The sequence below is a fragment of the Monosiga brevicollis genome, genomic scaffold (assembly GCF_000002865.3).
Source record: "Monosiga brevicollis MX1 MONBRscaffold_18 genomic scaffold, whole genome shotgun sequence".
Lineage (NCBI taxonomy): Eukaryota > Choanoflagellata > Craspedida > Salpingoecidae > Monosiga > Monosiga brevicollis.
The window spans coordinates 156,578-181,310 of NW_001865055.1; the positions used below are offsets into that span (position 1 = coordinate 156,578).

Sequence of the window (24,733 nt, forward strand, 5' to 3'; positions counted from 1 at the left end):
CGTTACAAAAAAAAAAAAAAAAAGCGCCGAAACGCGTTTCTCGTGTGTGTGTGTGTGTCTGTGCGTCTGCGCGCCATCGGGCTGCCTTTGATGATCTATCGGCCTGCGCCAGTCTCGTGCCCACCTTGGCATTGTGCTTAAGCTCATCGTTGCTACATGCCTGGATGCATTGTGGTCTCGTTGGCCGCTTCTGATTGGTTGATTTGACGTGTCTCAACTCGCCCCCCCCCAAAAAATAACAAAGTGTGTCGTCATTCGTCGTCTTGGAAGCTCCTGCGCGTGCGTGCGTGGCTCGCTCAGCTCGCCCGACCGACTTTGTGATACGCTTCTTCGGCCCTCCAGCCCTGGATTGGCGTGGTGCAGGGTCGCCAAGTTGCCTCTTTTTTGATCGCGAGTAACATTGCCCAAAGCTCACTTTGCCTTCCTGAAGCCTCGCGCTCGGGCAGCTGGCCGGGCTGCCAGCCAGCCCGCCGGCCCTCGGGCGGGCGTCTCGCTCTCCTCCATCAAAGCCGCAGCTCCCGCCATGGCACCCAATCCCAAAGGCAATGCGAACACGCGCACAACCTCAATCAGAAGTGCCCGCCTGGCTAAGAAAGCCGATGATGCCAAGATCATCGCCGAAGCCACCGCTGCCATCCTCACCGCCGTAGCCGAGGCCAAGACTAAACAACGTCCTGTGCGTCCTCCTGCTCATCGAGTTGCATTGTTCTTGTTTGATGACTACATGGCTGCCTCGGTTTTTCCTCCATTCATTTGCCTCCGCCATGTTTGGCCTTTCCTCTCCCTCTCCAGCTCGCCCCGCCATTTGAACGCCTGCCTACTCGATCACAGCTGCCAGAGTATTACCAAACCATCAAGGATCCCATCGGTGTGTTCGCTTCGTGCCCTGCCCTGCGTCTCGCCTCCCCCATCGCCATCAATCAATCTTGATGGCTCATTGATAAAGCACTCTCAACACTAAACGCGTTCTTGATTCTCCTTGGGGCAATAGATATCGATACGATTCGCAAAAAAGCTAGCCGGAAGGAATACCCCTCGGTGGCCGCACTTGTCGAAGACTTTCAGCGCCTGTTTTACAATACCCAGGTCTGCTCACCACATACCAGTCCAAGCACAGCACCTCTACCCAACCACAACGCGACCAGTTTGCTCGCCTTGTTCACTTCCCGCCAACCCCCCCTCTACTCTTTTATTCCATGACACGACAGGTCTTCAATTCTTCTCGGAGTCTCATTTATAAGGACAGCCGAACATTAACCAACGTCGTCCGTCGCGCCGCTGCAGCTTTTGTCCCTGGTTTGTGAAAAAGCGGCGGCAACACTCTTGCACATTGGCCCCGTTTGCTGCAGACCCCAGACTCGTCGTTTTTGCACTCACAAACTCCCCCACCCACGCTGCCTTGCCTCAGAGGACGAGCTGCCCCAGGTCGTGGTCTTTGGTGGTGCAGCCAAGCCCGCCCCCCTTCCCGCTCCTGCTACACCAGCCACTCGCGTGCCCAGCGCCACCGGGCCGGATGCAACCGTCTCCCCCACCGCTGCCGGCGGAACAGCCTCACCCACACCCGCAATCGACCATGTGGTCGTGGCTGCCCTCACCGAGCTGATTCCAAATATCAACGCACGCGTCCTCGTGGTTGATGGCAACACCGGTGTGTCTCATGGCATTTAACCCCGTGCTCCGTGTTTAGACCTTGCCCGTCTCGATGCTACCAGCACGTTGATGCCCCAGCTGCTTCTTATTCCTCCTTTTGCGCGCCCCTCACGCAGGCAAGCCCCCGCTTCGGGCTAGCCATAATCCCTGCTGGCGAACCTTGGCCAGCTATTTGAACAAACATCCCAGTTTCCGCCTTGCCCAGGAAGCCGATCAAGTAAGCAACATCACCACTGTTCCATCGCCGGTTTCGCATCGTCGTCCTCCACAACCTGATGACGCCTTGTCCTGATTCGTCGCTGCTCCTGCCCCATTGACTCCTCGTAGAAAATCGTTGACACAATTCGCGCTGATCACGGCCTCGATATCAAGGGGGCTGTCGACCTGCTCAAGGCCCAGCTCCTGCCCGTGTCAACCGCCAAGACACCCCCCACACAAGCACCCAGCGCCACGCAGCCGAGCAAAAAGGTGAAAAACACTCCAGTTCGCACGCCAAGCCTGAACCAGAACAAGACGGCCAAGTCGACAAAGAAAACTCCAAAACGCGCACCGGCCACAACACCGACGGTCGGCAGTGGCTCGCCCTTGGCCGCCGCTGATGCACCGACGTGTCCAACTTCAACGCCCAAAGAAAAGCTGGCTGATCTCATGGCGGCAGCTGATGCCTATCAAGCCTCCTTCCCTAACAACAATTCTGCAGCTCAAGAAACCGAGGCCTTCAATCTCACCGTGCGCGATCTTTTTGCTCGACGTAAGACGGCTTCATTCTCCCAAATGCTGCCTTGTCATTCATTTGGAGTGCATCCCCTTGCGGTCCTTCAGGCTTGTGAAGCTCAAAGTTGGAGGGGGTTGTTGTTTCGTTCCCCCGTTGAGAACCTCATGTCGCCTTGTTGGTACGATTGTCGGCAGATGTTCTGTCGGTGCGCTCCACCATTCGCTTTCGTGGAGTCATGGGCCGACTCGACGCTGAGGGAATATTTCGCCTTGCCAATGGCCACCCGTTTCCCACCCCAGCCACGATGGGTTTGATTATGGAGGATGGTAAGGCCGCTAGCGTGGATGTTGTGTTGACGTGGTCGGATCTTCGATTGTCCGACTGATGCTTGCCTCGTCAAGCTGGACAACGCCCTGACACACGCATCCTTCCCTTGGCGCCACGTGGCGTCGAATATGAATTTGCAGGAGGGTTTGCCAGCAATCGCTGGGAGCCGGTGCGCCTTGATCAAAAAACCTTGGCGCAGCTGCAGGCATCGGCATCGCGAATCGCAAAGGCGGCCACTCTCAAAGCCGCCAAAGCCACGGCGGCTGCTCGTGCCCATGAAGACGAAGCCATGGATATTGACGAGCAAGAAGGTAAACGCTGTTTATTTTACATTATTCTCCACCACATTCCCTCGATCTTTGATTGTCAACAAAATCTCCCTCTTCTGTGCTTCTCTTTGTCTTGCTCGGCCTCACCTGACCCACTTTTTGGTCATGCGCCACTGCTATCATGTCTGGTGTTTCTGGTTGCGATACGCGTGCTGTATCAGACTTTTTGCATCTGAATTTGGTCGACAAGTGGACATCGGCGGATCAAGAGCGTTACTCGCATCGTCTTGGTTTAGCTGTTGCCAGCGATCATGAATGCCCTTTAGATGTACGCGTCGTTTTTTTCTGGGTGTCGTGCCAAGCAGTCTTGTGGCTTGCACTCATCTTTTTGCGCTTCCCATGCCTGTGTTGCCTGCTGCGTCCTGCACAAACTTGTAGTTATGCTTTGCCTGCGGGTCCAACGGGCATCTTATCGACCAAAGCCGCAAAGGTCGCAAAAGATCTGGCGAGGCATTAAAGCGAGCCAGCTCGTCGGCGCCCGTAACCCCTGTCAAGTCTGAATCTGGGCTTGACGCATGTCCCAATGCCCCACTGGCTGGCAATGGTATACCCAACGCTAGTGTTGAACCACTTCAAGCGACAACGGAGCAAAGCACTACCCAACCGTCTAAAGCTCAGCCGGAACCCAGCGCTCACACGGCGATTGAAGAGCAATGCCAGATGGTGCGCTGCTCAACCTGCTGCCAGCCTTACCACTGGTTTTGTACCAATTTGACGGCGGCTCAGGCTGTCAGCTACTCGGCTCGGCTGTGGCAGTGTAAAAATTGTCAAACGTGTGACGTTTGCACCCGTATCGAGCCCACACAGCACCTGCTTAGCTGCGACGTTTGTGGCGTGCACCGCCACGCGGCTTGTGCCAGTGCCGCCACACCCAGCTACATGCTAGCCACGCAGCGATGGGTCTGTACCGACTGCGTACAGTGCGAACACTGCGGTGCCACCGATGTCCGCGGCCATCGCCCCGATCCCAAACTGCGAGAGGAGCCAACTTGGCAATGTGACTTTCGTCTCTGCTTTGACTGCGGTCTCAACAAACTTCGGGGCAACTTCTGCCCTGTGTGCGGCAAGGTAGGTTGCGTTGAGAGCCCACTGGCACCTTTTTCTACCCTTGCCTCTTGTACACTGCCGCAAAGCAATAATACGCGTGCCTTGACTTTTTTGGCTTCTTATCCCTCGCTCAGACCTACCGTGGAGATGATTATGATGTGAAGATGGTGGGCTGTGATCGTTGTGACCGATGGTTACATGCTGAATGTGATGATATTGATGAGGCTCGCTACCATCTTCTGACCTTCGTCCCCAGCAGCATGTCGTACTTTTGTCCCGACTGCCGGTGAGTCGCCTCGTTGCCTCAGTCTTGCTTCCCTGCGTTGCCTGGCCATCTTCTTTCTTGCCACCTGGCCAGGACGTCTGACGTGCCGGGCCTGCATCCCACCTTTTTGGCAGGCGCTCCGATGCAAATGCCAGCAGTGTTAAGGAGTTGTTTGAAGCCGCTGGCTCTGTCATGCATGAGCGTGTGGGCCAAGCATTGGAGCGAGCAACACGGTCTTCTTCTGCCTGGGTGCTTAAAGTATTACCAGAGGGCATGGTACGGCATGTAGTGTACCGGAGGGTGCACTCGACTATGTACCCTTTATTTTGTTTTGTTTTTGTTTTGTTTTTGTTTTGTTTTGTTTTGCTTTGTTTTGTTTTGTTTTGTTTTCGTGGCGGAGAACGTACAGGCTAGCAAAGGGAATGAACGGACAGCAAGACCTCGTACACACCATCTTCAGCCTGCTCATAAGCACTTTGATCTTGATCTTTAGACTTTGGATGCTGAAAATGGGAAGCTTCCCGACTTTCTACCAGATGGCGTGTCCGACTTTCAATCTCTTTATGAACGCGTTCAATCAAAGGGCTTCGCTTCTCCGCAGGAGTTCATTCGAGGTACGCCTTGTTTGTGTGTCGTGTGACGATTCGATTTATCCAAAGACTCGATCTACCCCCTTGCACTTACGGAGCACATCTGGTACAGAACTGTTTCGCTGCCTTGTTGGGATGCAACTAGTTTTTGGCGACAATGACAAACGCTGCCGGTAGGCCACGTAATCACCTTGCTTCGTTTTTGTTGCCGTTTTAAGTCGTTCAAGTCTGTTTGAACAAACCGCTCACTCCAAGCAATCTACGCTTTGACTGGTTACGTGGTCGGCTCGGGTTTCACGTGTGCAGAGCTATCACGTCCTTTTGGGGCGTGCTCAACACGGAGCTGGGTCGCTCCATCGACTTGAGCTTGGACCCTTTGCCGGAGCGTGGACAAGAATTATCCGTGCTAGCGGCCATGGCAGGTACGGCCAAGACCATTTCAGCAGCCCCATTGACAACAAGCCCACCGGCTTCGCCGCGTCATTCGCATCAAGCATCCGACCGGACCTCGCCGTGGCCCGACTCACCAGTTGTGACGTCAACCCCAACCGCCGCACGCGCCACCCAAGGGCTTGGCCCCAAGGACGCACCTTCCTCAACACCAGCCTCGCCCACAACACGTGAGAATATCGATTTGCAGCATCAAGTAAAGGCTGCATCACAACGAACCATTCCCATTCCTTCCTTGCAATCGCCCAAGCTCAAGGATGGCCAGCCATCTTGCCCCGAGCAACTGCAGCCAGCGTCTTCCTCGACAAGCCAAACACCCCTGAACAGCATTCCAGTACCCACTCTATCCGGGCAGTTTCGGAGCACCCTGCCCATCCCTTCCCCCCCTAAGCCAGCCTCGGAGACGACTTTGGCGTCAGACATACCAACTGCAAAACCGCCATCATTTCTTAGACGGCCCTCGCTATCAGCCATTGAAGAGCCTTTGCTGGACTATGTACGCTTCGTCAACCCAGCATTGTCGGTGGACATGTTCCGCCACGTCCTTGCCCTCTTTCATGAATACCAAACGACCTGTACTCCCGGGCACCAAGGCAATGCTACAAGGGTCCTTCAGGGGTTTGGCCTGCAGCCCGAGCACGTACAAGCAGGCCTAGAGATTTTGGTAAGATGCCAGGCTGAGCGCTCTCAAGCGGCCAATGGCAATCTCGTGCACTCGGCAAACCACGGTCAAGTCTGGACGCCCACGCTTGCGTCATCGTCGCGCTCTTCCTGCCCAGACGCTTTTGAAGCGGCCCCGTCCGCGCTTGGCATGCAGACTACACCCTCAGTACCAATGACATCTACGGCCTCGATTGCATCTGCGAGCGTCGCCAGAGTGTCTGAGACGCCGGCAACGCCTGAGACGCGAGACCAACCCAAAGCAACGGGTGCGCACACGCCTCAAGCATACCCGACGGGCAAAGCAGCGGAAGGTTGTAGTGCTCAGAAAAACGAGCTTGAGAATGATAAGACTTCCGTTTCTGGGACCGGGCAGCCGGGTGCAAAACGTGCCAAAGTGTCGGGTATAGACCCTCAGGTGTTGGAGGCGCGTCAGGAGATGCAACGCCGCATTTTAGAGCTGTCAGAGAGCGCGAGAACTGCATGTACTTTGGGGCTGGAGAACCAGCCTCGCACTCACCCAAAGACCTCACGGACAGTGGTTGATGACCGCTGTTGTGAGCTGTGTGGTAACTTTGGGGATCAACCTGACCTGGAAGGTGGCCGCTTGCTGCCCACTGAGGTGCGCGCCTTGATTGTCCGACCATCGTCGATTTTTACCTGTCGAGCTCACATTTTGCTTATCTAGGCTCGCACCTGGATTCACGTCAATTGTCTTTTGTGGTCGCCGGAGGTGTATGAGGGCCCACATGGCCTTTGCCGTGCACGCGCTGCCACCCGTCGTGGTCGCTTGATCGTGAGTTGATGTTTAACCTGGGCCACGCCTGGTTGGAATTTCCTGCTGGATGCACGTTATAATGCGCGTGCGCTCAAAGTTGGTTGTTCTCCTGACCACACGCATTTGCTCGATTTGACCTCAGAAATGCGTGATGTGTGGGTCACCTGGAGCCACACTGGGATGTCGGCACCCTGCCTGCAATCGCAGTTTCCATTTTGGGTGTGCGGCCAGCATCGGCGCGCTGTTTGCTCAAAAAAATGTGAGGCTTTCCTTTCGTGCTGCTCCAACCGCGGCTGCTTGGCTTGATGGTGCGCCTGCTCATCAAAGACGACGTTACACGAACTGTCTTGTGGTACAGATGTACTGCGATCAGCACCGCGAGTACGGATGCAGGCAAGAGAAGCTACAACCATCGGCTACGGCACTCACACCGGGCAAATTTCGCGTGGAACGTCATATTGTGGTTGAACACCAAAGCGGCAGCCGTGAAGGCGAGGGCGAGCAGCTTGAGGCGGTTAATCGCACACTTTCACTCTTGCCGTCGCCTCAGCAACTGGCGCTGGCTCTGCTGGCACGCTTCCCCCCAAAGCGTGTTGTTTTTCCGTCTGAGCTTCTTCAGAAGCTGCAGGCCACGGCACAAAAATCACTTCGCCTGCCCCAAATTTGCATTGGTTGGTTGATGAATCCAGGCAGAGTGACTGATCACTGGGGTGGGGTTGTTGTTAGCGTGCTGTGAAGACGACTGATTTGCCTTTGGCGCCGTTCTTTGGTTGCAGGCGCTTTCAAGCTGCTTTGGCCTGGGTCCATGGCGGAGCATTGCGAGGGCCTGTACTCGGACAAGCTGCTCCTGCCTAACAACTATTTGGCGTGTCGCCGGTTTTGGGACATCAATGACGTGTTAAACAACCGCGTACGTTTAATTTCTTGGAGCTGAATTGGGTTGAGGAAGGCCAGGAGAGGAGGGAGAGGACGTAGAACTGCTTTGGCTCGGGCTGCTGCCTGATTGTGTTGTCGCCCAGTCTCACCGGTGGCCATTCCGACTGTGATGCGACCGCAGCTGAACCTGACATCATATTACATGCGTGTCTGGGCTTGCCGACGAACGGATGACCCAGCACCGGAGGATCCCGATGAAGCTCCAATGGGTACGCCCGTGTATTTTGTTCGTCGAAGCTGTGGACGCGGGGACTGCATCGCAGTTGTGCACGACCGCGCAAACATGTCTTCAACTTGGCAAGTCGTGCTTCAGTCAATGGGAGATTCGTTGCTGCAAGGTCCGACTGACACAAGCAGCTGCGCTGCGACAGCAACAACAGCAACAACAGCAAGTGATTCGGCAGATGGCAAACCTGAAATGGCACACGGCACGGCCGCAAGCCACGACGCGTGCCAAGACGAGGCGGAGCCTCAAACTCAGGATAGCACGCCACCCACATTTTGTCAGGTGACTCTGCGGTGTGGCTGTCGCGTATTTGCGGGGCTTACGGCGGCCCATGCTTGGGCACCAGTCAAAACGGCCGTCGGTAGTTTTCTACGGAGTCGACACCTAAAGTTCCTGACGAGGCAGCTGCGGCACGTGCTACAAGATATGGAGGCACCGGTCCGGCAGGCGAAAGCCCGCGTGCGCGTGATGAGCGGTTTGCATGCTTTTGGGCTTGACTTTCCGGCGGTGCAGCGTGTCTTGGAGCTCTTGCCAAACGTTGATCGGTGCACCGGATACTCGCGGCGGTTTTCAAGGCCACCAGATGTGGAACCTCGGATCTTGCCGACCAATCCGTCAGGAGCCGCACGGTGTGAGGCGCACGACTTGCAAGCAGCCCGCAAGCTCGCGCGGTCGTCGCTGCCTCGTGCCGGGGCCGAAAGCACGGATGGGGATGCCCGTCACGATCGCAAGGTATGGCATCTTGTTGTTCCTTTCTTCTTCCTCTTTCTCTTCGTCTCCTTCTTCCTCTTTCTCTTCGTCTTCTTCTTCTTCTTCTTTTTCTTTTTCTTTTTTTCTCCTTCTTCTTCTCTCTCTTCCTCTGCTTTTTTTTCGCGCACTGACGCATGCACGCACATCTACATGGATTGAACATGCGTTGCGTTACAGGTCTCCTCCGTGTCAACGGAAATGAACGACAAGACGCTCTTTCGCCTCTCAAAGCAAATGCTGGCTACCACGGTGCGCGTGAGTCATTCAAAGATCCACGGTATCGGGTTGTTTGCTTTGCGACCACTCAAGCCAGGCGAGATGATCATCGAGTATGCGGGCGAGCAAATCCGTCCCGAACTGACGGACAAGCGTGAAGCGTACTACGACTCGCGCGGAATCGGCTGCTACATGTTTCGAGTTGATGCAAACCTGGTAGTGGATGCTACCCTGACGGGCAATCCGGCGCGCTTTGTGAACCACTCGTGTGATCCCAATTGCGCTTCGCGGATCATCCAAACAGATGTGGGCAAGCACATTGTAATCTTCGCTGAGCGAAACATTGCGGTGGGCGAGGAGCTGACCTACGACTACAAGGTATGAACCATCTTTGGGCCTTTGAGTTGAGCTCGAGCATGCATGGTCATTCAAGACGATGCTTGCTTTTTTGATGCCACGGGAGCCTGGTCCTACCGTCACAGCGCCCTCACCCCCGCCCGGCCCTGTCGGTTTTTTGTAGTTTCCATTGGAGGATTCCAAGATCCCTTGTCACTGCGGTGCAGCCAACTGCCGTCGATACATGAACTGAGAGACCTGATCTAAGGCAGCTTGCGAAGCACAGACCCCAGGGCCCTCGATCACACCCTCTGACAGGAACGCAAAGGCAAAGGCAAAGGCAAAGGCAGAGGAGGTCTTGACCAGCTGCTGATCGTCCCGCAAAAGTCCAATCGAACGAATTATTATGAACCCTTTTCATTTTAAAGAATGCCCTTTATTTCTTCAAAATATACTCACCCAAAAATCATCATAACGGCCGTTCCGTTCTCACTCGAATTTTCTCTCTCTCTGAAGTTTTGAAGCAGTCTCTCTCTCTCTCTCCCTCTCTCTTCTCTGAAGCTCTCTCTCTCTCTCTCTCTCTCTCTCTGAAGCTCTCTCTCTCTCTCTCTCTCTCTGAAGCTCTCTCTCTCTCTCTGACCTCTCTCTGAAACTTACTCTCTCTGAGCTTTCTCTCTCTCTGAAACTCTCTCTCTCTCTCGAAAATTCACACACACGCTTTTGCTGCTTGAAAACTTTTATTTTCTCTTTGCCGCGCACACACACACACACACACTCTCTCTCTCTCTCGCTCGGTGCTCGGCAGGTGGTCCTGCTACTCAGTGCAGGCAAGAGGCTTGCTCTTGATGCGGAGGGAGACGAGGGCAAGTGGTCTTGGAGCCCCCATAGCTGCGGGCAGCGGTGGCAGGTGTTTTCCCCTTGATTGATTGATCGAGTGGCCCTGCCGCGGATCATCCGAGCGCAGCAACACTGGGGGCTCAGCAGAAGAAGCAAGACGCATTGATAGGTGCCGGCGGCGAGCATTTGGTGCGACCGCTGCAGAGAGTGCTGTTGAACTGGCCCAGGGCGCTGCCCCCGTGCCCGCCGTCGTCATGCCGGTTGACCCATTGCATTCGGGCGCAATCTTTCGGGTCCGCAATCCAGCCGCGCTCAGGTCCCCCGTGCCCCTGCACGCTCGAGGTCGTGCCCCGGGCAACCCCGCTCCAGTCGCCAGCCCTCTGCATCATCACCATGAGTCCAATGGCAACAGCACGCCAAGCCGAAGCCATCCTGCTGAACAAGCCCACCCGCCACCCTCGGGTCAGAAACTAGTCCCCACGACCCCATCGGCGTCCCACCGGGATGGCTTTCGTGCTCCCATCACGCCGCATATTGTTCGACAACCCCTCCAATCATCTTCGGTCTGTGTATGCAATTCCTGGCCCCTTGCCCCGCCCTGTTGAGCGCCCCTGCCTTGTTCTAACACCCATTCGCACTTTGTCTTGCTGCATTGCCAACCCTATTCTTGTCGCGCCCCGCTGCTCCGCACAGGCCCAAGCATCACCAAATACTCACGGTGTCTGGCGAAGCCCCGGACCTCTGCTCCGACCCCGTCTTATTCGTACGCAGCCCACCAACGCCCGGTGTCCCATGCGCTTGTTGTCTGTCATGCTTCACCGCAGCTTGATGCACCGCCAACACAACTCAGCGCGTCTCCAACACCTGTGCATCACGTGCAGCAAAGCATACTCCTCACAGTAATGGCGCTGCCCCTTCGCTTTGCTTTCAACTCGCTTCTTTGACATGCCGCTTGCAGAAGGACGACCTGGCTCCCTGCTTGCCAACGAAAGCCGGGACGTCCTCAACTCGTCCTCCCCGGGAGTTGGGGCACTCACCCGTCAGCTCCCGCCCACCCCTGCGCCAGCAACCAACAGCGACCGTGACGAGCTGCAAATTAGCTCTCTTGACGGTGCGTGCAAAAGCCGAGTTCAACCGCTGCATAACCCCCTCCATGTGTGGCTTGCCTTGGTGCACATTTCGTGTGTCTCTGATATCGGCCCGGGCCTGGGCGCGCGTGCATAGGCCATGATCTGCCATCACCTGCCTTGTCACCCATTGCCAATGACGAGCCATCGCCAGATGGGATGAATTCCGACGATCAAGGTTCTCCAGACGATGCACACGACGACTCTGACCAGAGCGATGACCTCATTGGACACTCCCGGCGATCCAAAAAGCGGCACGGAGCGCTCTTGCAGAGTGATGACGATTCGGGCGACAACGAGGATGAAAAATCGAAACAACCCCATGCAGACGAGGACGAGGACGAGGACGAGGCAGAAGACGGCCATGGGCGACGGAACCGCCATCGGTCCAGTAGTGCGGACAACCTGGCTGATACAACGATCGTGGAACATGCGCCGCGCAAGTCGACCTCCTCGTCCAGTGCCAAGAAAAGTCGAGCCAAGGCATCATCGACCGCCCCGCCCAGCAAAAAGTCAGCAGTCAAAGTTACGGCACTCTTGGATTGGTGGGTGTTCTTCTCTTCCAGCGGTGTGCGAATTCGTGGCTACATTCCCGATACAACCCGACAGCAACTCGGGCCAGGCACCTCCTCGACCATGATGCGAACCACGATCATTGTCAAGCGTGTGGAGTCTCGGCTTGTCATGAGCAAGTCGGGCAGCCAATATAAGCTAACCGGCAACTTTGTTGAGGAAGAGTGTCGCCAAGCGGGTGTGGACGACCGCTTAATCGATGCTTTTGCCCGCTGCAACAATGGCAAGGGCGGCTTTCCCAGCAATTGGCGCACCGTGTGTGATGACTCCATTGCCCAGGCGCGGGTAGAAGCCCACCGACGCCGCCTCTTGGATCAGACTGCTGCAACTACAGCCAAGCCCAAGCCTGACACCAAAACCAAGGGCGCAAAGCAGCCTCCACCGACCAAAACGCCAAAAAGCCCCGCAAAATCGACAAAAGCCAGTGCTGCCGCTCCTCGCAGGTCCAGTGCCTCTGTCACCAAGGCCAAGACCGCCAGCTCCAAGACACCTGCCACTCCTGAAACGCCCACTCGCGACGCTCGCACACATCAATCTGCATCTTCTACAAACCGGTCAGCACGGAATACGCCTTCAACGCCAGCGCAAGAAGCGCGCGATGAGCTGGCCATTAGCACCTCGCGGCGCAGCGGGCGCATTCGCTTCAAGCCACTCAATTATTGGGCTTCGGAGGTGTGTTTGCCTTGGTATTTGGCCGATTCCATACGTGTACCACCAATCTATGGGCGCGCGGGCAACCAGTTGCGTGAATACGGTCTCGTTGGCAAGCGTCAAGCCCGTTCTCACTGCTTGCATCTGTCCCATCAATAGCGGGTGGTCTCCGATTCTGTCAAAGGCATTATTCGAGCACATATTCCACGAGACGTGGTGGCTGAAACACCCCCGCGCGGTGATGACGAGGTAGTGGCGCTGATCTGCGCGGGACACGCTTTGACCTCAAGCTATCAAAAGGCTGCATGTTAACTTTGACCTCTGCGTGTGTCTGTTCCCGTTTTAGGAAGAGGACATTTTATTACAAACTCAAGAGGCCGTTCGTCATTTTGCTGAAGTAAGTTGGGCTTGGGGTGCAATTCAAGTGCCAAAACGTCGGTCAACTCGGGCTCGCACCATGGCAAGGTGATTCTCATGTCAGCCGACATGCGCCCAAACTAGCTGCGCAAGCGTGACGAACAAGCTCAAAAAAGCGAGCAGCGGCGGTTGGCTGCTGAGGCATTGGGCACTTCCCCCAAACTCAAAGCACCAAGATCCAAGCTTGCCGAGTCGGGCTCGAATAAGACTAAGCGGAATCGCAAAGCCGACTCTGGCATTTCTGAGTACGAAGCTGCGCGAGAGAAGAACATTGCTGCCAATAAGCGTGCACTCTCCGAACTCGGCTTGGTGGGAGCAGCCAAGGCGGCGCGCCATAAGAATGCTGATCAGCAGGATGACGTCCTGCTTGACTCTCTCCTGGGTGACGCTGACTCCCCTGCCCCAGAAGCGTCCACCGGTTCAAAGGGCAAGCGTTTGCAAGCAAGCCCGCCTGTGGCTCGAGCCAAGGCACCAAAGTTGGAGTCGCCACCCTCACCCAGTCTCGCCGACGATGAGCCACCACCCGTTGCTGCAATGTCTGAACACAGCGAGAGCACGCGTGTCAGTGGTGTGGATCTGCCCGAGTTGGGGTCGCGCGTTGAAGACGGCGCGTCGGAAGATGAGTCCGAAGCCGTGCCGGAGGATCAGACGGCTCAACACACACGAAGATCCACGCGTCTCAAGCGCAAAGAGGTTCTGGCTCGGGCTCGGGCGGTGGCCGCCACGCGTGCGCAAGCTGCGCGCGTGGAGGACACTACTCAGCCATCAGAAGAGGAGGAGAGTGACGTTTGGACTCAAAAAGAAGAAGCTGCGCTTCGCCGGGCAATGCGCGAGCATCAGCGTTTGAACACACGGCCAGGCGCCTCCCGTAAGCCAGGTACGCTCGTCGTCGCCTGTTCCTGATAAAATCTGAACGAACAGTCTTTATTGTGGATCTTAAGGTACTGGCATCTTGTGGCTCTCCGGCGTGTGGCACGGTGGCGTTTGTGTATAGATTTATGGACATTTGTGGCTCAGCGAGTGGGGACGCGAAGCGCTCGGGAGTGTTGTGCGCATCATCTGGCCGTCAAGGGCGAGGAGGACGCAAGCCATGCCCTGCGGGTGGAAGTGCCTAAGGAGCCCATTGATAAGACTGAGGTGATGCAAGGGTTGCTGGGATCCAAACCCAACACGCTCAAGCGACGCGAGCATGTGCGGGCTGCAGCGGCACTGCGCAACCAGGACTATGAAGATGATGCGCTCGCCGATGAACCAGTGCGACGTCGGGGACGCCTGAACACGGCCGATGTTCCCACCTTTGCAACGCCGCAGGCCCCGGCCCGCCGTCGTGCTCGTCTCCCCTCGAGTGACGCAGACGATGATTTCGACGAGCCGCCGCTCCTCCAACCAGCCTCACCCAAGCCAGAGGATACCCCGGGCCTCTTGCACCAGGTGCGTTCAGCTTGACCATTTCGCCCGCCATCTTGTTTTGCAGCCTCATTCCGCTTGCTTGTTCACGTGTACCATTGAATAGCCCGTGCGCCGAGCACAAGCGGATCGCATCATCAATCGCCAAAAGAGACGACGATGACCAATTTCTAGCCAGACTCGCACGCCCTTATCCCTGCCAAGATGTGGAGGTTGGGCAGTGGCTCGGTGGTGAGGCCGTCCCCTTCTGCCCACCCACTTGGCTTTCGGGAGTTGATTGTTGAGTGGTTGTGACGTGCAGTTCATTCATCTTGGAACCATGAATTGTTTATTTTTTGAGTTTGTATTTTTTTCCTTTCCTCCTTTTGGCATTTTCTTTTTTTCTTTTTTTTTTTCTTTTTTTCCTTCTCCTCAATTCAACCTGACTGTGATTCGTCGAGCATGCGCACACCCAGCTGTCGTCAATGAAGTGGGGCAAGTTGAGGGTGCGCTGGTCGTTTGAAGCAACCCTCGCACGTGTCAAGAAGCGGAGTTGCAAGCTCTGGCATTGGCATGACAAACAAAAAAAAAATTTTACATGTAGATGAACTGAGAAGACAGGTCCGTGGATATCAGCCACGGCCACCACAAAAATAAACGGTCCTCGGGTGGGCAGCGAGCGGCACGGCCGCGACTTGTACAGCCTCACCTTGACCACCACACATGTGATTGCGCAGTGACAGGACACACGCATACACATATACACGCATAATCGGGCTTAGCTTGGTGGCGCTTCCTCCACCGCTAGATCGAGCTCCACGTCGGCTGGCTGCGCAACGCGATGCGAGGCGGTGGTTGACTCGGAGGCAGGAGCCGGGGCATCAGAAATGGACATGTCAAGCTCAGCCAGGGGAGCAACCAAGTCAGCCGGAGATGTCACTGCGACGTGACTGCCAATCCCAATTGAGCAACAGGGTGAGTGGATCGTAAGGGATGTGAATTGCGGACGAATTTGATCATGCAAAGGAGCCCAACCTGCTGGTATTGCGCTGTTGCCGCTCGCGCCGTTCTTCGTCTCGGGTCAGCTCGGGGATGGGCTGCTCTTCTTCGGCCTGTGTGTGTGTGTGTGTGTGTGTGTGTGTGTGTGTGTGTGTGTGTGTGTGTGTGTGTGTGTGTGTGTGTGTGTGTGTGTGTGTGTTGTGTGTGTGTGTGTGTGTGTGTGTGTGTGTGTGTGTGTGTGTGTGTGTGTGTGTGTGCAAAATTGCCATGAGAAGGGACATGAGCCACGGTTACAGTGGAGCGCTTGGCAGTTGGTGAACACGGTTGCGACGTACGGTGATGCTCTCGAGCCAAGCAACCGGGTCAAAAGTACGTCGGCCACCAAACTGGGTGATGAGCTCATCTGGGTGAATGTGCTCCTGTAGACGGTCGTAGGAGGGGACGACTACCACACGCTCGGCCAGCTTGCGCTTCATAAAGGGACGAGAGACGGTGATGAGGGCGTGCACCCAGAGGTTGGGATTGATGACGTAGACGTGCTTGAGACGCGCAGGATAGGCGTTTTGCAGCACAGAGAGGACAAATTGATGCATGGGGCCATCCAGCTGACTCATGCCCACCGATGTCAGGTTGGCGACCAGGGCAATGCCGTTGCGGAGGGTGCCCTGTTGGTAGGTGGCCAGCTCAATGAGGTAGATGACGGCCTTGAGGGCCTCCTCACGCTGCTCGTCCGAGGTGGTCTTGACGTGCCGATGGGCATTGTATACAATCACCGTGGCCCCATCCCGGTCCCGCGAGCCGGGCAGCTGTAAGACCTGTCGCTGCAGCAAACTGCGAACGTGGCGTGCGCGCACGGCCTCGGGCCGAAAGCGAGGCAACAACTCACGCCGATAGTTGTGCAACCGCTCAACGCAGCGATCATAATCACCCTTGAGCGCAATCACAAACTTCACCAGCTCAAACTGCGTATGCTCCCGCCCATACGTCCGCTGCAGCTCCGCCAGACAGTCCTGCTCCCGCACCGACAGCTCGGGCAGTTGCGGCTCCACCACGGCCATCTTGCCCTCTATGCGATACTGTAACAAATATCACACTTTTATGTATCACTCACGAATGCAGTGAGAGATTTTATTATGCGTGGCAGTGGGCGAAGGAAGTGAGATGGTATAGAAAACTCGAAAAAAACACGTTTGAACACGTTTTGTTATATTTTAAGCTGTGTGTGGTCTTGACAGTTGTGGACCGTTGTGAGTGTGTGCAGAGACAACGCGATCTATCGGTTCAACTCTCCACGTTTAAAGGGGGATTCCCAAGGAGAACCAGAGACGTGAACCGCTTTGGCATTTTTTTTCTTGGCTCGGGTTTTATACTTGTTGAGCGTTGAAATTTTGGCAGCGGCATCTGGGTTGTGCTCGCACTTCGCACTTTTCCCCGTCGCGTCGACGTTGCATGGACGGAGGCATCTTGTGGGACCTGACTGGAAAACAAGACTCGAAGAAGCAGTGGAGTTGGTGAATGCAGTGGCGTTTGCTTCTTTTTGTTTCGGAAGCGATCAGAAACTCGAGCTGCTCGGCGCCGATCGGCTCAACATGGAGATGAGCCTCTTTGACGATGTCGTCGATGGCGAGGTGAGCAGCAGCAGCAGCAGCAGCAGCAGCAGCAGCAGCAGCAGCAGCAGCAGCAGTAGTCGGTTTCCCCCTCTTGTTCTTCCCTGCCTCCCCGTGTGCTTGACAGGCGACGAACATGAATGCTCTTACCATGATTGATTGGGCCACTCCAATCCTCTCTCCTCTTCTCTCTTTTCTTGATGTATCGACTGACTTGACTTGGGTTGTTCCCAATTTGCCGCATGTGTAGAGCATCATGACGTCGGTAGTGCCTGGGAGCGTCGCCGACGGTAATGAGAGGGGTCCCGGCCAATTCCAGGTGGCGGTGGAAACCATTACCCTGCAGCACAGCGACTCGGATCTCATGGTCGACATCCCAGGCTACGGCACCACAGCAGTGAAGCGAGCCCCGATGACAGAGCGCGACTTTGAAATGCTGCCCTCCAGGTCTGCGAGGCCTTTTGGGGTGTTGTTGTTTTTTTGCGTGTGTTTTTTGCGCGGACTTCATTGAGTCTTAACGCTCACGCACCTGGTTCTTGATTCTTGTGTGGGTGGGTGTGTGTTTTGTTTTTTCTGGGGGGGCTTCCCCGTCGGATCGCCATCGTCGGATGCGCCATCAGTTTTCGCGGACCGTACGACCTGCAGTTGGATTTGATCGACGAGAACAGCCTCAAACCCCGCAACACTTCTCCCTGGACCGTAAGCACTCCTGGCCTTGATCTTACCCTGCTGCAAAACGGCTCGGCCCCAATTCCCATAAGCTCAAACTCACTGCATGTACCATGTCGCTGGCCCCACTTCGACGTCTTGCTCATGATCCAGTACTCGCCACAGCTCGGCCGCTTCTTCGTTCACGTCAATGCTGATGTCGTCCTCAAAATTGTATTGGCTCGTACGTTCTCTGTCGCGGCCCCTGCCCCCCGGCGTTATGTGCCCCGCGCTTGAATGACCGGCGCGGGTGCCACTTGACAGGAGCCCCGCCCAAGGGCACGGATCTTGTCTTTCGTCTCCGCTACGCTCTACCTGAGCATCGCAAGGTTTGTGAAATAGCCGAGCCCTGACCTTTTGACGGCCACCAACCAAAGCTCAGCGCGTGCCGGTCGCCAATGCGTGGTGTCATGATAGACGCGCGTCGAGACATGTGTGACCCATCAGCAGGCCGGCTCGCATTTCTTCGGCGCGCCCCACAACCACCTCATGTCCATCAATCGTGAACACGTGACCTACGACACCGATTCGACGGGTCACCACTACGCTCGGGTGGCCTTGGACCAGTTCCCCTTTACTGACAACGTCTACTCTGTGCCCTTGCGCTTTCACTGTTTCAGCTCTTGCCCCGGCTCCATCGCTCGTCGCATGATGCAGCTCATGGTCTACCTCGAGCACAGCGAACACATTCTTGGCATCACCAGCGTGGACTGCCGCTGCTGCGCCTGCCCGGGTCGGGACCGGCTCTCTGCTGAGAAGCGCCAACAACGCAACAGTGCCAAGCGTCACCCGGCTGCCAGTGGAACCAAGGTAATTTATTTCGCTTTTTTTTCTTTTTTTCTTTTTTCGGACATGGCTACTGCGCTGCGTGCGTACCATGGCACCTCAATTTTCTCGTTTGTACATGAACCTTTACAGAGCAAACGCACGCGACGTAGTGGCGACAACATGGCGCTTGCTTCATCACAAGAGTCGAACGAGGGCGAGTCCAGCCAGCCCAGTGAAGATCTTAGCATTCACATTCTCCCTGTTCGTCAGAGTTTGCTTGGGCTCTTGGTCATTCTATCGTGTCCCTCCCTCTGCTGCTGAACACCAAGTGGAGCTCTATGTCCACTGCCGCACCCATGCACTCTCATGCATTCTTCTCCTTTGTGTTGTTGCATTCGGGTCGCATTCAGATCCACGGTAAAACACATTATCGCATCATCAAGGAGATGATCGAGGGCATGAGCTCTGCCCGTATCCTCACTCCGAATCAAACCGTATGTCCATGCTCTGTTTTTTTGTTTGTTTGTTTTTGTTTTTGTTTTTTTCTCGTTGCAGCCCAACTCGCTCAACACCTCGTTGCAAAAGTATTCATGGCTGCCTGTCTTTACGTCGGTGTAGGCAGTCACGGCCAAGGCCAATCTGAAGCTGCAGCAGCGCTTGCGCGAGCACTCGCAAAGCCGTGCGTTTGCTCATTTTTTTCTGCCGGCCTGTCTCCACTCCCCATCATTCTCTTTCGCGGCTCTCTCACTCTCAATCGTGGCTAAATCTCCTGAACATTGACTGGTCCTCTACAGATTCCAATCCTCCCAACCTTGAGCTTCTTCAGCGGGAACTCAGCACGGGGGTGTCCGAGTCGCCGTCCCTGCACAAGGCCTCGGCCCGGGCCATGGCAATTAAAGAGGAACCAAGCGCCTTCAAGGCCGATGGTCCGACTTCAGGTAACAACAGTGCCGTGGAAGCAGGAGATCAAGGCTCAACGGTTCCCACAGAAATGGACGACCAGCAGAGTGGTGACACTGAACACACGCCCCATTTGGACCTGGTTCCCGAAGCAGATGCTCTTTATCGTAACGATTGGAAGTTTCTTCAGGTCGGTACAGCGCGCGCGCACGAACCTGGGCAAGCACGAACTTGGTGATACCTACATGCTGCCACACTCTTATTTGTTTGTTGGCTGGACCTCTTTGTGCATGTGCCATCCGCTTTCCCTCCTCATCATCCTCCTCCCCATCATCATCCTCCTCCTCATTATCATCCTCCTCCTCATTTTCATCATCAGGAGGAGCCTCTCAAGGCAGTGCAGTCGTGGCTGCACAAGATCAGGATGGACCATTATTATAATGTCATGACTGTCACGGGCTACGACGATCTGGATGTGATTGCTCGCCTCAACGACGAGGTGCGCAGCGCCCTGCGTTCACCTAGTTTGGCATGTGCGTTGGTTGCAAGTGGTGCATTGGCTCACTCTCTTACTCTCGTCGGTGCTAGGACCTGAATTTCATTGGTGTCACCTTGCCTGGACATCGCAAGCGCCTCTTGTTGGCTGCGGACCAGCTGCGCAAAGCGCTGGCCACGCTTCAAACAAGTGCATTTGGGGCCCCGCAAATGGGCCAGGGCGCGTCTCAGCAGCAAACTGCACCGCCCCCTCTACGCGTGCGGCGCTCTGTCTCGGTGAAGCGCACGCTGCTTCGCTGGTCCTCGGAGCCGTCGTCGCGAAAGTGAGCGTGGAGCAGCACCAGGGATGGGAAGGCTGCGTGATGAGATTTGTTCGTTTCATGTTGTGTGTTCTGGGAGACACGCCAGGTTCTGATTGTGTCCCAAGTCGACTCGAGGCAAGTCACATGTCAATTCATAATGGAAAGCGCCTTTGTCAAACTCAAGACGTGTGGTGTGCAAGAGCCAACGACGAACTCACGATGGGTCGAGGGCTGAGGGTCGAGGGAAGGGTAAACGGCAGAATACAATGTTACGATGGGCTGGAATGCAGAGGGCATGGAACAGAGGCGGAATTGCCCGGCACAATGCGCACGCAGTTAACATGAAAGGCGGATTATGCCATGCGGCGGACAACGGCCAGATCGCGCTGAGTCACAAAGAGCGCCAAGCCGGGGTCCAGGGCCAAGCCATAGCCAGCGCCGGCGAGGCCGTGAATGACGCGCTCGAGCTGAAAGACCTGGGCGGTATCTCGATAAAAGAGGTAGATGGAACCCGAGTTGGGCCCGCGGACGTCGGTGAGAGGAGCACCGACGGCAAGGAGGTCGCCACTAAAGGCCAGGCTTTGACCAAATTGCATGCCAACACTAGCACCGGGCAGCATGTTGGGGAGGAGCTTGGTGCGCATGGTGTAGGAGCCGTCAGTCGTGGTGCGGGTCATGATGTACACCGCGCCCATGACAAAGCGGTCGTGGGTGGCGTTGGGGGCGCCGACGGCCAGATCGGCGCCGCTAATGCCCACGGCGGTGCCAAAGTTGGCGCCAGCCGTCTTATCGGGGGCGAAGATGGTGTCAATGAGGATGAGGTTGTCGGCGGATGAACGCTGGTACAGATAAACGGCGCCGGCATCGTTGACACCGTCGGAGTCGTCGCCGCTCGCGCCGACAAAGAGTTCGTTGTCCTGAAGCGCGAGGGCCCGACCAAACCAATCGCCCGTCTGGCTACCTGGAAAAAGCAGGCGGTTTGCATACTCATAGGCCTTGTTGGTCGTGGACCAGGAATAGATCAAGACGGCGCCGGCGTTGAGGGCGACCGAGGGTTCCTTGAAGGCCCCGACAAAGAGGGTGGTGTCATTGACGGCCAGGGCGCACCCAAACTGCCAGTCTGTAAAATAGACGTCATCGTCGTCAGCATCATCATCATCAGCGTCATGTTGGTGGTCGAGGTTTGGAAAGACTTTTAAGAAGGAGGAGTATTGATCCGTCTCCGCAAAGTGTTGCAAAACATAGACCATGCCCACGGAGTTGTCTTGGCCAGTAGCTTGGGGAGCGCCGACAAACAGGAGGTTGTTGTGAACGGCCAGGGCACGGCCCCATTGGGTCTGGGGGGAGGCGGCGGTGGTGATGTTGAGGCCTAAGCTAATGCGGTTGACCCAGGCGCGCTGCAGGCCAATGAGCTGGGCCGTGTTTGAATCGACGGTGGCGGCCTGTTCGGCCACGGCTGCGCGCAGCGTGTCCAACTCGGCCAACACATCAACACCAGTCAAGAAGACCTTTTGCCCGGCTGCGGCATCGCCGCCATCCCCAATGTGCAAATGACCATCCAAGTCCACGCGTAGCCCGGGTACGCGTGCTTGGCTCGACCCGGGCAGCACGAGCTGAACGACGATGATCAACCCCACCAGCAGCACCTGCCCTAACATGGGGCCCAACCCCATCATCTCTTTGGCTGGCGTGCCTCGTCCAAGAGCCAAGGAGAGGGGGGATCCACAACAGGGTACGAGCCGGGATTAGGCCGTAATTAGACCGCGATTGGGCCGTGAATGAGCCGTGATTGGGCCGTGATTGGGCCGTGATTGAGCCGTGAATGAGCCGTGAATGAGCCGTGAATGAGCCGTGAATGCGCCGTCAACGAGCCGTGAATGAGCGGGGCGCGACCCAAGAGGGGGGCGGGGGCGGGGAAATGGGGTCAAGAGCCTGCAAGCAAACAACCCGTCATGTTAGCGCTCACATGAGTCCTTCCGATCCTCCACATCCCTCTGATCTCTCTGCTCTATCCCTCTCTCCCTCTGAAACCCTTTATTATCCAAGCGATATTACATCTCTCTTCAACCATATCTCTATTCACCTCTTAAACTTCTCGATGTGTTCTCTCTCTCTCTCTCTCTCTCTCTCTCTCTCTTTGCCTCTCTTCGTCCTGATGAGAACCCTACAAGAGAATCCCCTTTGATCTTCATGTACATGTGGTAATTTACCCTTGTACTCTCTTTCTCTCTCAAACTCTCTCTCTCTCTCTCTTCTTGTCGTTACAAGTTTCACCCTCTATCCTCATCGCGATTGTCATCATTTTCAAGCCAGCCAGCCCAACATCACGTACGTCACGTCCATCGCGCCAAATGGCAGCGCACCCGCCCGCCCGCACGCCCGCATGGGAGCACATGATGATGATGATGATGATGAAGATAATGATGGATGTGCGTGCTGATGGAGGTAGTATGGCAGTGATCGGGGATGTGCGTGCTGATGGGGTTTGTCTGGCAGTCTGGCAGTGATCTAGGATGTGCGTGCTGAGGGGGGTAGTCTGGCAGTCTGGCAGTGATCGGGGAGGATAGGGAGGTCAAGGCATTCACTGGATCGAGCGTGTATGTTGATCTTCATCGTAACCATTCCTCATCCTCATTTGCATTTGTGTGGCTTGGGCAGTGACTGTGGCGGTGGCATAGGGCGCACAGCAGACAGCAGACGCGGGGTTTGGTGCTGCTTTGCTCGCCTACTCTGCCGGCCCGCTTGGTGGCTTTTTTTTAAAAAAATCCCTTAACTCGACAGCCACAATCCTCAAACACCCTCCTGGGTGGAACATCTTGCGCGCGTGAATGGAATGGGTCCAACGGTCATCCGAGTAGCAAGATGGCAAAGCCGCCCCCACCCCAGAGCAGGCCCCATCGCTGTCAACCCTTGCCTTTGACCTTTGCCTCCCAACGCCATATCATCCGCCCCCTTCTTCTTCTTCTGGTGTTCTTGATCATCCCGCCCCGGCCAGCGCTCGAGCTGGCTGCCACGTGCAGCGCAGCCCATGATATCCGCCTCGCTCAGCCCGCTGATCGGGATGCCGCCTGCTGGGCGCTCTTGGATGGCCTCTGCCCAACCCCAGAGTCACCCACCCCTGTACCCCGCGCTGCCCCTGTACACGCTGCGCCACAAATACCCCGCCTTCGCCGAGATGGTCCTCTCCCCACCACATCAAGCACCGCCGAGCCCCCCGCGTGTCGTTTGCCAACCCTCAACTTTGTCTCTCTGGACACCCTCTTGATCAACAATGATCCGGCCGCCCTCCAGCCCCTCCTCAAGCGCACCACCCTTGCCCCCACTGCCATCGTCGCTCAATTCCTACCCAATGCCCCCGATGTCAACCCCTCGGCAACCACCAACCCCCTGTGCCTTGCTGACGTCCGAGCCAAACTCATTCAACACAATGCCTCCGCCTGGCTGCTGGCCACCCCCGATGCACCCCTCCTCCTTCAGGCCTGGGCCACCGACCCCGAACTCACGTCCCACTTGCAATTCCTCCTCGTCTCCGGCACCACCCTCCCCCTCCGCCCTTCTTTCCCCTTGAACCTCACCAACTACCCCGCCCTCCGATCCCTCCGCCTTCACACCGTGCACGTGTCCACCTTGGCCCTCCCAAACCCCACCCAGCTCCTTGCCTTGGAGCTCCTCGATGTCAACTTGGACCCGGCCCACCTGGCCATCCCCACCCTCCAATACCTCAACCTCTCCCTGCCCCCTAAAACCGATCTCCCCCGCATCTTGACTCAGCTCCCCCAGCTGTCCGTACTCAACGTTTCAAACAACCCCCTCGCCACCCTCGATCCCACCGCCTCGAACATCCTCTCCGCCCTCGCCCAAGCCGGCGCCAACCAGTCCCTCACTCACCTTGACCTCACGGCCTGCCAGCTCTCCAACTTCATCGTGCCCAGTCACACCGCCTTTCCAACCCTCCATACCCTTTACCTCACCAACAATCAACTCACCACCCTTACCACCCTCGAGCTCGACCCCTCCTGCTTTCCCAACCTCCTAACCCTGGACCTGGCCGACAACAATCTCCGCCGCCTTGAACCCGGCCCTTATAGCCACCTCTCCAACCTCCGCTACCTCTTCCTCAACAATAATGTTCTCACTCGCTTTGATCCCACCGCCCTTGCTCACCTCTCCGCCCTCATCCTTCTCGAACTCAGCGCCAATGCCATCTCTGCCATCCCTGGCCAAGCCCTCGCCGCCTGTACCAACCTCGAGTTTCTCAACCTCTACGGCAACCGCCTGACCGCCCTTCCTGCCCATGGCCTCGGCACACTGTCAAACCTTCGCATCCTCTCCCTTGGCAAAAATCTGCTGGCCTCTCTTCCCGACGGTGCTCTTGCCCATCTCCCTGGCCTCGTCTCCTTAGGCCTTGCCCACAACCGCCTTGATCGTTGGCGCACCGCTGTCTTTGGCCCCCTTGGACCCCCGACCACCCTCACAATCATTGACCTTGGATCCAACGCCATCACCCGCATGGACGCTGATGCCCTGCGCGGCCTCACCCGGCTGCAAACACTGCGCTTGCAAAGCAACCAGCTCACCACCTTGCCCCCCGGCTTACTGGACAATCTCCCGGCCCTCTCTGAGCTGGTTTTGAGCATGAACCAGCTCACCGCCTTACCCCCGCACTGCCTGGATGACACCACCCAACT

At 56.4% G+C, this 24,733-nt stretch overlaps 7 protein-coding genes across 7 annotated transcripts in view; 4 read left to right on the forward strand and 3 right to left on the reverse strand.

The window, feature by feature from the left end:
- Positions 1 to 523: 523 nt before the first annotated feature.
- MONBRDRAFT_27206 (uncharacterized protein) lies at positions 524 to 9,323 on the forward strand (the record flags this gene model as incomplete). The annotated part of the gene is made up of 23 exons (XM_001747602.1): positions 524 to 676; positions 793 to 868; positions 992 to 1,086; positions 1,209 to 1,296; positions 1,409 to 1,648; positions 1,767 to 1,867; positions 1,978 to 2,401; positions 2,560 to 2,691; positions 2,833 to 3,003; positions 3,183 to 3,289; positions 3,400 to 3,684; positions 3,748 to 4,089; positions 4,203 to 4,354; positions 4,468 to 4,609; positions 4,827 to 4,947; positions 5,069 to 5,096; positions 5,230 to 6,037; positions 6,722 to 6,829; positions 7,170 to 7,482; positions 7,588 to 7,721; positions 7,869 to 7,956; positions 8,593 to 8,705; positions 8,901 to 9,323. 23 exons carry the CDS (start codon positions 524 to 526, stop codon positions 9,321 to 9,323), a joined length of 4,644 nt encoding a protein of 1,547 aa, XP_001747654.1.
- A 441-nt stretch (positions 9,324 to 9,764) lies between these two features.
- Positions 9,765 to 10,298, reverse strand: MONBRDRAFT_27207 (uncharacterized protein; the record flags this gene model as incomplete). Its single annotated transcript, XM_001747685.1, has 1 exon — positions 9,765 to 10,298. One exon carries the CDS (start codon positions 10,296 to 10,298, stop codon positions 9,765 to 9,767), a length of 534 nt encoding a protein of 177 aa, XP_001747737.1.
- A 759-nt stretch (positions 10,299 to 11,057) lies between these two features.
- On the forward strand, positions 11,058 to 14,717 carry MONBRDRAFT_33299 (uncharacterized protein; the record flags this gene model as incomplete). The annotated part of the gene is made up of 6 exons (XM_001747603.1): positions 11,058 to 11,223; positions 11,337 to 12,484; positions 12,810 to 12,860; positions 12,965 to 13,757; positions 13,875 to 14,311; positions 14,394 to 14,717. 6 exons carry the CDS (start codon positions 11,058 to 11,060, stop codon positions 14,448 to 14,450), a joined length of 2,652 nt encoding a protein of 883 aa, XP_001747655.1. The 3' UTR covers positions 14,451 to 14,717.
- Positions 14,718 to 15,555: 838 nt separating this feature from the next.
- MONBRDRAFT_9913 (uncharacterized protein) lies at positions 15,556 to 16,323 on the reverse strand (the record flags this gene model as incomplete). The annotated part of the gene is made up of 1 exon (XM_001747686.1): positions 15,556 to 16,323. The coding sequence occupies one exon, from the start codon at positions 16,321 to 16,323 to the stop codon at positions 15,556 to 15,558; it is 768 nt and encodes a 255-aa protein (XP_001747738.1).
- Positions 16,324 to 16,854: 531 nt separating this feature from the next.
- Positions 16,855 to 19,486, forward strand: MONBRDRAFT_27210 (uncharacterized protein; the record flags this gene model as incomplete). The annotated part of the gene is made up of 10 exons (XM_001747604.1): positions 16,855 to 16,968; positions 17,000 to 17,074; positions 17,123 to 17,319; positions 17,493 to 17,764; positions 17,845 to 17,909; positions 17,998 to 18,390; positions 18,499 to 18,609; positions 18,759 to 18,842; positions 18,967 to 19,027; positions 19,143 to 19,486. 10 exons carry the CDS (start codon positions 16,855 to 16,857, stop codon positions 19,484 to 19,486), a joined length of 1,716 nt encoding a protein of 571 aa, XP_001747656.1.
- Positions 19,487 to 20,181: 695 nt separating this feature from the next.
- Positions 20,182 to 21,841, reverse strand: MONBRDRAFT_37922 (uncharacterized protein). The gene has a single exon (XM_001747687.1). The coding sequence runs from the start codon at positions 21,719 to 21,721 to the stop codon at positions 20,399 to 20,401; it is 1,323 nt and encodes a 440-aa protein (XP_001747739.1). The 5' UTR covers positions 21,722 to 21,841; the 3' UTR covers positions 20,182 to 20,398.
- Positions 21,842 to 22,907: 1,066 nt separating this feature from the next.
- MONBRDRAFT_37923 (uncharacterized protein) overlaps positions 22,908 to 24,733 on the forward strand; it is a gene marked incomplete at both ends in the record, with an annotated part of 4,270 nt that continues 2,444 nt past the window's right edge. Inside the window, one exon of the mRNA XM_001747605.1 lies at positions 22,908 to 24,671. Within this exon, the coding sequence (XP_001747657.1) occupies positions 22,908 to 24,671 (1,764 nt within the window). The remainder of the gene's footprint in view (positions 24,672 to 24,733) is intronic.